Source organism: Condylostylus longicornis, unplaced genomic scaffold (genome assembly GCF_029603195.1).
Source record: "Condylostylus longicornis isolate FDR11 unplaced genomic scaffold, ASM2960319v2 ptg000004l, whole genome shotgun sequence".
Taxonomy (NCBI): domain Eukaryota; kingdom Metazoa; phylum Arthropoda; class Insecta; order Diptera; family Dolichopodidae; genus Condylostylus; species Condylostylus longicornis.
The window spans coordinates 10,218,593-10,230,690 of NW_026577973.1; the positions used below are offsets into that span (position 1 = coordinate 10,218,593).

The 12,098-nt window shown below is 24.9% G+C and overlaps 1 protein-coding gene across 2 annotated transcripts in view; it reads left to right on the forward strand.

Moving 5' to 3' along the window:
- The window catches only part of LOC129608123 (cGMP-specific 3',5'-cyclic phosphodiesterase), a 116,771-nt gene that overhangs the window by 8,948 nt on the left and 95,725 nt on the right, over positions 1-12,098 (forward strand). The window contains exon 2 of one of the 2 annotated variants that reach the window (XM_055519450.1): positions 9,328-9,411. The exons of the other annotated variant lie outside the window; for it this stretch is intronic. Coding sequence (XP_055375425.1) covers positions 9,328-9,411 — 84 coding nt within the window. The remainder of the gene's footprint in view (positions 1-9,327; positions 9,412-12,098) is intronic. 2 annotated transcript variants of the gene reach the window in all.

Below are 12,098 nucleotides of genomic sequence, written 5' to 3' on the forward strand. Positions count from 1 at the left end.
TATTTAATATTTTGATTTGAATGCCACATTGTAATAACGAATTTATTTATTAAATTGAGTAAATTTCAAATTGAGTTTTAAAATGAACAATAAAGGTGAACAATAAAGTTGCCAACCGGTTTTTGAATTTACTAAAACTTTTCAATTGAGTAAAAGTATATAATTAAAATATATAATTACATAAGAAATTTCTAATGGCCAATCTAGAAGGGAATCAATTCAAAAAATTTAAAGGTAGAATTGAAAAATACACCAGCGCAAGAAAAGCGTAATTGTGCAGTCGAAATAGAAGAAAATTGTAATGTAGAAGAAAAACTTTTTTAAAATTTATAAATATTTTTGAATAAATATTTTTTAAATTATCTTTTGTATATATTTACATATATATTATATAAATTTAATACAAGATGTTCGAAACTTAATGGTACTCTAGAAGCAAAGTTATATAGAATTCGAGTAGATGAACAAAAAGGGACATTCTGAATTTTGGGTTCTCATTCTTGAGTTATGGCGCCGCCTCACATTTTGGCTTGTGTTTGACACAATATCAATATGAGGAATTTTAAGGTTCAATAGATTTTATTTCTTGATGTGTGTATATAATTGGTATCGAAGTTTTTTTTCTTAATTTGAAAAATATTTAGATGCAAAATCAAAATTTTTGAAATAAACTTTAATAACTTTTTGGTTTTTTACAGAATATTTTGTCTGGTATTCTGGCTTTCATTTTTATAGTAAAAAATAATATCCAAAAACCAGGCGAAAGCCTGAGATCAAAGCATTAAAAAAATACAAAAAACAAAGTATTTTCGGAACAAAAACAGAAAATTTTTAACTTTATTACTTAAAATTATGAAACGAATTTGCCTTCATTGCCCTCTCAAATATATCTAAAAATTGACAGTAAAGAATACACCACTAGAAGGAGAGTTCTATGAGGTTTAAAATGAGTGAACCTCGTATTGAATGGATGCTGTATTTCGCGAATTATTGATAGAAATATAAAAATTGGGCGGTTTTTCGAAAAATTCAACTTCTAATAACTTGAGAAAGAGGGCCTAAGAATGAAAATGTGACTGTATGTTTTTTTAATTTTATGAATTCATTCTATCACCCTACTTCGGGTGTGTAAGATGAGTCTTGGGAGCCCTGTATATATATTTAAGTTTTTTCAATTGATATTCAAAAAGTTAAATAATAACGAAAAAGTGCCAAATATAGAGACAAGGAGGAAAAAAAAGGAAAAAGTATAATAAAAGAATTTATAAAAAGGATCCTTTCTTCCTGGTAAAATTCAATATTTTTGTTTTTGGTCTTGTTATTACATTTCCTTTTATTTGTTTTTTTTTCTTTTTTTTAGGGTTATAATCATTATGAGAGTAAATATATAATTTTTATCTTCTTCCGCTTGTAATTTTCAAAAAAAAGATAATTTCAAATATTATTTATAATGGGAACATCCTTAATTTTCAAAAAATTTTTTTTTTACTGAAAATTTTGTTTGGTTTGATTTTTACTTTTTTTTTATTTCATTTATACATGAGCCCTTTCATTTTTGATAAAATCTGAAAAGCAAAATAATAACAAAAAAAAAAATTAATTTTAAATATTTCTTTTGTGCACAAGAAAATAAGAAAAGAAAACACAAATGAGAGAAAACTGTCTTTTGTAGCTTTTTGTTTTTAATTCTTTTTTGTCTTCAAAATTCTCGCGAATATTTTAATTAACTTTTAAATTTAAACTGTTTGTAACATTTTTCTAACAATATCAAAGTTGATAGTAAAAGGTGTTTATTTTATATTTATGTATATATAGGGGTAATATGTAAACTTAGGGTAAACACACAACTTATAGGGGTGTTCTTTATTAGTTGTTTTTATTTTTTAGGCTGTTAAAAATAAGAATGTCCTTTGAAATTTACATTTCGAAGAGTTGCTTATCTGAATAGTGCCTAAATTTTTGTTTCAGAATTCTTTGGAAATTTTCAAATTTTCAATATGTTTCATGTTATCATGAGTATACGTCCATGAGTGTAGAAATTGCTTAGAAGAAAAACTTCTTCTTATAACTGAACTTGTTTATAAGAAAAATGAACGAAAAATGGTGCAATTTTCGGTATTGTTATAAGCGGATCTGATTGTAAACATTACGGAAATATTAAGAAGAAGATACATAAATTAACTGTATCTTAGAAACTTATAGGTTGTTAATTAACAAATGTAATTTAAACGTTCTAGTTCTTTTGATTTCAATTTTTGTATTGGAAATAGAAATAAAAAATATTTTACTTTTAATGACATATAATATTAGGGGGACGCAGTGCCAGGTTTTTAATTCTTGCAAAGTAAGTTTTTGCAATTTTAAAAAATAAAAATTTTTTCCAATATTTTCCATTACGTGCTATTTAAAAATTTTTTCTTTTCTAAAATATTCTTATAAACTTTTTGGAAAACACGTAGGGCGCCACACAAGTTAGAACCGGGCCTGGCTGGACATAAAATATATTCGAAATAAAATCAGATTTAATCCGTAAAACTATGATAGGATTTACGGATAAGAAGAAAATATGATAAGATTTTTAATCTCCTTGAATTTCTTTGCTTCAGAATTAAATATGATAGAAATACAATAAGTTTGATTCAGAAACTCGAAACCACGACCATGAGTTTTTTACAGAAACTATGGCGTTGATAATATGAAATCAGTATATGAATATATTTTAAAGTCCCTATCCCTATACAGGGCAAGAATTGTTGATTTAAAAATATTTCATTTATACAAAACTTTAGTTAAATAAATTTGAATTTAAGATCGGTGAAATTTTGAATTTTTTCATCCTTAACAAAATGAAATCTTGTTTCTTTATAAGTACCATGAAAATTCTTTTCGACAGATTGCCTTTGTCATTATTATGTCACTTCAATATAAATATTATATTTGAAATTTTTATAATTTTGAAAATTTCAACTACTCATATATGAATTTGATACCTTGAATTATTTTATTTTGATTGATTTTATTAATTTTAAATAAAGGCTTAAACACTTGCCTTTAAATAATATTTGTGGAATATTTTATAAATAGTTTATTTATTGTAGTAAACATAATGTATGTTTGTGGGTATATAGTGATAATAAAATTATTATCTATTTGAATATTTTGTAGCTAAAAAGAAATTAGGTTAAAAATTTGTAAAAGTATTTTTCATAATTTTAGAACTTTTTCAAAAAAAAAAAATTGAAACAAAGTGCTTATTAGTTTAAATTTGTCCATCGGTCCGTCTGTATTTCTATTTACAACACGTCTACACCTTTTGAGATAGAAAGCTGAAATTGTGTAAAAAAATATATATCTTTATTGCGATACACTGTAGTCAAGTCGTTTTAAAATGACAAAATGGCTGTAAGTTCTAGGAGTCTGAAATTAAAGTTGCTAAGAAACTAATGTATAACTTATTTCGTTAAAAGAAAAATTTTTCCCGCCTTCATCCTCTTTCATGCCTCTCGAAATTCGAAAAATTTAAATTTCCAACCATTTAAATTTTCGAATTTGCAATCTTTGCTAAATCTCTATAAAAAAATTAAGTTAAATGCCATGCAGTCAAAAAATATAATTACTTTTCTTAGTTCACACAATTAACCATTAAATTCAAGCATTTCTCAACTTTATTTTCCCTCGTCCTAATTATATGCAATAATCTGAAATATTTTGCTACTAATATGAATAAAATTTATTTAAACCATAGGTTTGATTCAACTTTATTATTTCAATAGACAACAAGCAGACAAGTATTTCCAATAAACTTGAACACTATATTCTATATGATATACTGGTTGTAGATTCCAGGAGTGTTTGATGATCTAAAAGTTTTGTATATATGTATATGTGAATAATATTTTGTGGTGGGGTATATTGTTATAACAAACTTCACTAACAAGAAGAACAAATTATTTCCATTGAATTCACAAAACTGGTCTTACACCTATACTTGCACAATTATACAAGTTCATATACTTTTGATTTTTATAAATATGCCATACCTATAAGAAAGGTTCGGTCAAATTACTCTGTAACGCTATGTATATATAAATACTTAAATAAATATAATAATATTTCATACATACATACATAATATGAATATAGAAAAATATTTTTGTCATAAATACATATGCATGTAGATATATTTATATAAGAATATTTCAAAATAATATAAATTTGTCGAGTTTTAATGAAAGAAATTATTTTAAGTAAATTTTCTTCTTTATAAAGCATAAAGTGGAAATTGCGCTACGCGCTCTTATATCATACTTTTGTATGTATACATGTTCTATTATATAGGTTTGATTGTGAGTTGTAGATATGTATAAAAATTTAATTCATATTCTCTTATGGTCTCTTATTATATCATGTAGATATGTATGTTATTCAGTATACAATACAAAATCATAATGTTATACTTATATGAATTTAATGTAGACACACTTATAAAGATTGGAATGCATAGTTAAAGGTTATAGGGTTAATATAAGGTGACAAAATAAGTGTCAAATGTTAAAAGAGTGAAAATTGTTGATGATAGTTTAGATTTTTGTTTCAAAATAACAAAAAAAAATTTCTTTGTAAGTTCTTTTAAAAGAAATAGGTTATTAAGAAAATTTTAATGTCAAATTTTAAAGGCACATAACCTTAACTATATTTAAAAATTGAAAAACTAAAATTTAATATTAAATTTAGTTAAGAAAAAAACTTAAATTCTAATAAAATCGCAGGCTATTCAAATGATATTCGAATGCGTTGAAGATTTTTGAATACTCTTTTATACAAAATGTCTCCTTTAAGTGTTAAATTTTTCCCCTAGGTTCAAATACAAATTTTCATCAGATTATTGGATTATTTTAAAGTGCTTTCTCTTGTAACAGTAGCAATTTATAATCAATTTTGAATAGTCATACGAAATAGACTAATGTAGAGCAGATAATAGAGTAATTGGTATAGAAAACTATTCAAAGGTCCACAGTATTGAATGAGCTCAATGAAAAACTTGTTAAGAAAATTATTTTGGGCTTTCAAAATTTTTCATGAGTAATATAATTTTTTTTTTGTTTAATTTTAATCAAATCAATATTTTCTGAATCAGAACATTTCCGAAATTTTCAAAAGAAACTTTTTCAATAGCATCCGTCCTTGGGAAAAGAAAGAAAAAATTTTGGTGGTGTTCGCATTGCTCATTATGGAATTATTGTAAGGTCAGACGGACAGAGGGCATGTCTAAATTAATCCAGAATTTTACGTTGAGCAAGAATTTATATATAGAAATTCATACTGCAGACGATTATTTTAAGTGATTAGATACTTGATACCAATGTTAGTTTATTCTTCACTAAAACGTTCTATATATAGACACTGCTGTAATTATTGCATACTTTTCGGATAAGATCAAAATTAAAAGAAATCATTTCAATCATATATCAAACTGTTAATTAATACCTATAGATATTGCTAAAATTTCAGACAGGTTTAATTTATCATATAAGAGAAAAAATTTAAAATGATAGAAATTTGAAAAATGGCGAATAACCTCAACGGTCATGTCATTCTTCTAGCACTTGCCTGTTTACACTGTTTCTCTTTAGTAGAATCAAGTAGTTATTTTTTTGCGTTTTTTATGATTTTGACATACTAAACTGTGAAAAGATTGAATTTTTAAAGTTTTGACGAACCGTACTATACTTCTTAACATACAGGGAGGGACAAATCAAGATTCTGAGACTTCGGTTATTATTGATCAAATGTGTTATCTATAAAAGTTTCTCCCGTTACCGTTATGGCGCTTTGAAATATTACAAAGGTTGTTATTTTTTTAGATGAAATTTATATAATTTTGCCTAGGTGTACACCTAATATTAGGCTGTTGTTGTACATAATGATTACCAAAGACAGCTACGAGAGTAATAACATTGAGTTCATTTTTGAATTGCCTGGTCAAATGCTTGATATGCAAACCACAATCTGATTATAATACAGAAGTCTCACATATTTTCTTGTTTCAGTTCTTCTATAGTAATTTTGTTGCTCAGAAATCGATTCTAGTTTTGGGGTAGTAGCAAAGTATTCCCAGAGGCATATGACGTATTTTCGCCACTTTTTAATTTTAAATAAAATTTAAAAAATTTTTTTATAAAGATATTTAAAATTAAATGTTTTAGTTGAAAATATTAAATTGATTAAAAAATTTATTAAAATTTTTTTTTTGTAAAAAATTTTCTGAAAATTTTAATTAGTTATTGTGAATATTAATGACTGATATGCACTTCAATACTCGTACAATTGTATTTGTTTGCATGAATTGAATTTATATTTTCTATAGCAAATAAAAATTTGAAATTTTTTCTATAATATTGCAATAAATTTTTTCTATAGAAACAACCATATAGCTAATTATTTGAAACTCCTTTTAATGTATTTAATTACTGTGTGCTATATTCATTATTATTATTGTAATCCCCATTTATGTAATTTATTGATAACACTATAATAAATCTTAAAGAGAAATACTTGTATGAATGGCAGTATGTGTACGTACATGATAGCATTATAAATTGGCATATTGGATTTTTTTTTTAGTCTCCAATAATATTTTATTAAACATGAATAATACATATAAATAAAAAAATTTGATTAAAATAATTTTGTCACGTTCTAAATAAGAGAATGTATAATATTCAAATCAAAATTACACGTCGCAATTTAATGAATCAGGGAGAGAGAATTATAAAGGTTAGAAAATAAAGTCAAAAAAGTCAGTGGTGGCTGACTATATTGCTTTCTAATCTAACATTTTTTGTTTCATTATATTATTGGGAAGAGAAATGAAGAGAGTTCTCTGATATTTATATTTTTATAATTATTGAAAAACAATATAATAATTTACTATGATCTCTTATTATAAAAAGTTTGGGGATATTCAAAAGAATGATAGAATGATAGAGATGATAGTAGCCATTTGCTTTTTACATACAATTTGAATGTTACGCACGACTACAATTCAAGTGATTAATTGAAATGTTTCAATTTTTTGTAATACTTTCTGAATATCACCAATGGTACGCTCAATATTGCATTTGGAAGTGTCAAATCTAATTCGGCAATCGCTAAATGTTCTCCGACTGCATTTTTTTTAAATATTTTTTGAATTAATTAAAGCAAATGTTCGAGCGCCAGTCTTCACTGATAAAATTGTATTCCTGTAGGCGCTATACTTTTTTAAATTTTACTGTGTCTTCTCTTCTTTATACGAGTATTTAATGTTTTTTTTTTGGAACAACACTGAATTTTATATTTTTGGTATAATAAATTATGCCAGCTTATACAAAACCAATAAATTTTCCATGTTTGAATGAATAGCAATATCGATTGAATACTAATTGAAACTATATAGAAAAAGAAAAAGAAACACAAAACGAAATGTAAAATAAAATAAAATTATTCAGGATAATTATAAAAATAAAAAGAAAACGAACAAAAAAAAATGTAATAATTTTATATCCTTGCGGCATTTTTATCAATTTGTAATTTTTTTTTTCTTTTAATTTTTCTTAAAAATTTATTACCGGAAAAATGAGTTTAAATAAGTTAAATTTAATTTTTCAACTAAACATAAAGCTGGAATCCTAAAAGGAACAGTTAAAATATAAAAAATTTATTGGAACGTTTTAAATTTCAACGAGAAATTAAAGAATGTTATAAAATACTAACTAATTAAATTTAATATTTGCAATGTAAATGAAATTTTATGATTAAAATGTTGAAATTTTATACTAAAGTCAACGTAAAACGAAATCATAAAAATAATAATTTGAAATTTAATAAAATATAAAAATAATTAAATTAATGTCTCTGTGTAATTATTGTAATTTAAAAATAATTGCTTAAATCAACAACTTAACATAATTCTGGTTTACATTGAAGGAAAAGAAAAAGGAAATTTTTGCCACAGGAATGTTATATTCGAAGTATTTTTATTGTGCTTTGCGACATCTAATGACAGTTTTTGAAAATATAATAACTCTTTAGTGCAAATTGTATTTCAAACATTTAGAGAACTTGAAATTTTGAAAAGCAACACATTTTTTAATAATTGAAGGTGATTTTAACGATATTTGTACTTTAAATTTTGGGCTATACTTTGGAGCCGATCTTTTGATCATATACAAAAAATTTTATCCCTTGAGATATTGAGTCTTTATGATAATAGTCGAGCTTAAATATTGTTGATCTCTTTTTCCTCAAAATTATATGAAATATTTAAGTGGTATTTTGGGCATGTTATCAATTGTACCATAGAAATAAATGTCGTAAGAAAATATTGTCGAATATTCCCTCTAAAGTATACGCATCTCAATAATAAATGCATCATACGAATTTATATGAACTATTGAACCACTTACATTATTGTGATTCTTTTTCTGTTACTGTAAATAAATTGAATAAATTTTTTCGTGATTACATTAAAAATTAAACAAATTTTACAAAAACATTTTCAAAATTTTTAAATTCTTGATAATGTGACTGCGCTGGATAGTTTTTTAGTTCATGCTTTAGAGCAATTTAAGGCCAGTATACGAACTTGAATGATGCTGTGTAGTACATATTTTGTGAGCTATATACATATATTATGAATTATATATGTACATACACATTGTCAAAGTCTATTTCAATTTCAAATTAAGAGAAAAGTAATCATGTGGCAGCGATAAATGAGCACAATCTTTTTTGCGCTTTGTGGGAGGAATTTAAAATTTACGACATTTTCGATGTGATTCTGATTTATTACGTGTATTCCTTGAAAGTAAAATGGCACTCATATGTCTTTAGTCTATATTTATAGTTTAAAATAAAATACTTAATATATTTTATTTGGAACTTGTTGTTGGGGTATCAAATGTATCCTGAATGCTGGTAATAAGTAAAATTAAATAGTGGAAAAAAACAATTATTGTAGGTTTGTAATTGTTCATTTGTGATATTTAATTAGAAAAAGTAATGAAATTTAATGGTATACAAAGAATTTTTAAAATTAATTTATGTAAGTATAAAATGAACCCAAAATCGAATTTGTTTTTTTTTTATTCTTTCTATACCCTGACAGCTTTAAACATTATATTCTTTTATAGTTTTCAATTTATATTTTTCAGATATGCAACTTTTATCTCATGCAATTAATTTTCTCCTTAAAAATTTCCAATTTTCTTAAATTATTTTCAATTTTATTTTAAAATGAAAATTTTTTTAATTTTTAATTTTTTCTATAATTATTATTTTTCTCAGAATTTACATCGAAAATCAATAGACGAAGCAAGTCTGAAGAAACTTTTACTTTATGAAAATGAACAGAGTAAAAATGTAGTGTCGGTAAGTTTCCAAAAAAAAAAAAAACAAAAAAAAACAAAAGATGATATTGAGATGCAATATATTTGAAGTGCACATACATACATATATCGTTTTTGTTTCACTTCAAAAGTAATTAAAAAAAGCACAAAAATTTAAAATAATTGAAAAAGTTTCATTCACAATTACAAAAAAATTTCTCATTTTCAAAATGCAAAGATCACTTCAACACGTAAAAAAATTCATTATGAAATTTGTAATATCTTTAAATTTTGTAAAGAAATTTCTCATGTATGTATGTAACAATAATATGTAATATACAAATAATTGGAAAATTATTTAAAATTCATTTATAACACGCAGAATTCAATTATGTGTGCTTTCTTTTATGATTTGAAGTGATTTTCATTTTTAGTTTCCATAAATTTTCAAATTTAATTAAATCAATATTATCAACTATGTAACGATCTAAAAACCCGCCTGATTCATAATGCAATAATGTAGTTTTCAATTTAAAATGATTTTGGGGTATTTGGAATGGTAATATCAATTAAATCTCTCACTTGTTTAGTTGTAGCATAACAAAAAATATGCCCAAATGCAAACGTGTTTATAGAGAAAGCGTCGTAATAAAATGTAAAAAATTGTAATGTATTTGAAGATTAAGTTCGTTTTTGTTAATACAAAATATTATTGGTGTACTAATCTAAAGTATCATGCAAATAAGCAATAAAAATTCAAAGGAGTAAGACACATTTATTATTATTTTAAGTGATTTTTACAGTATAATACAATAATGTATTTCAAAGTATAATGTACAGTGCACAAATAAAAATTTTAATATTTTTCACTTTGGGCTTACTGCAGGAAACATCATCGTAATATTTATAAGCAACACTTTAAAAATATAAGCGAATCGCTGAATGCAGATATTCAATTTTGTAATTTGGGAATATTGCTTCTTAGAAACCATTCTTAATTTTTTTGCAGAATAAGAGAGATTTTAAAGAGATTTCAAAATCAAGAAAATTATTCTCATTTTCGTCAATTCGGATTAGCGGTTAAATTCGTTTTGTATAACACCTTAAGTACAATTTTAAAGTATAAATTATTAATGTCCTATGAAATTATTTATACCGATAATAAATCTGTGCTAAATATAAATAAGGGTATATATTTCATTAGCATAAGTAAGCTTTTAAATAAAATATATTTTGAAATAGTAGATTTTGAATAAAATAATATATTGATGAATGACAATGTGGTGATGTTGAATTTGAAAGCATCATCGAATATTATTTAAAACAAATAAGAACAATAAAATTTAAACTAAGTAAAATAATATGTGAAATTAAATATTTTAATGTCTTAAAGCAATACAAAATTTTTAACAAGCTGACGCTAACACTGTACTTATGATCGTAATAATTTGAAATAAATATTTGAAATAATTGTATCCTAATATGTAGTCAAACTTTTATAACACGAATCACGATTCTGTAACAAGATCCGTTCATCTTACAAAGAATTCTTGTTATGCGGTACAAATAAGAAAAGGCAATAAAGCAATTCGTATTAAGGAGAATTACGTCTTCCTCAAACTGGTGTTACATGGATTTGACTTAAATAAGGTGCAAAATTTAATCAGCAATATTGCTAACAATTTGAAGCTTGATGTTGCTATTAATTATTTGATCAAGTTAACTAAGCAAGCGTTACAAGCAAAATATGAATTTTAATTTAAGTGTATTAATATGTCATTGCTTTAAATTTATAATTACGATTAGAGGAAAATGGTGTTATATCGACTAGAAAAGTAATGTCTCGCATCATAATTTTGGGATAATTTCTTATTTTTGCAAAAATGTAGACACTTAAGTAAACTAATATATGTAAAATACAGTTTTAGTCAAAATACAATTCCAGTCGTACTAGACCATACCCCCTATATAAAATCTTAACAGTTCTAATAGATATACTAAGATAAATTTTACCATCAGTGATGTTGTTACTCAGACTGTTTAGTCTAAAAGTATTGATTTCAGTCGTCCATTAAATAAATATTGCATAAGTTCATCGCATTCTTTCCACAAGTATATTTTTACCGACCGTATTGTAAATACAATAGGTATTCACAATACGGATTGATCAACTTTTGGGATAGATCAGGCCTCGGGAACTGCACTTTTTAGCGGGACTCTTTCACGTTTTTGATCATTTTGAGAAACATATTTAACCGATTTACTTGAAATTTGAAAAAATCAGGTGTCAGAAATTGGACGTTTACTATGGGCCAAATATACATTTTTGCGTATATAAAGAGAAAAAATCAACCGATTTCATCGAAATTTAATATTTAAATTTTTCGTATTAAAACAATGAACATATAAATTTTTTGAAAAGATCAGGGCTCTAAAACTGATCTGAAGGCCGATTTTACATTTTTTACCATATCTACGGAGTGAATTGATAGAATTTCTCGAAATTTGATATTTGAGTTCTGGTTGTTATCGAAACTAACTGGCGAGCATTTCAGAAAATTCGGGTAGCACAAAACGAAACTCTACTATTAGCCAAATTTACCTTTTTCTAGGTATGTTAACTATAAGCTTGCTAATGTCCTAAAAATTGGAAAGAAGTATTTAACAGTCATTTTTATAATATTTCGCAATACTTTCACTTTACTAGACAATACACATTGCGGTCGGTTA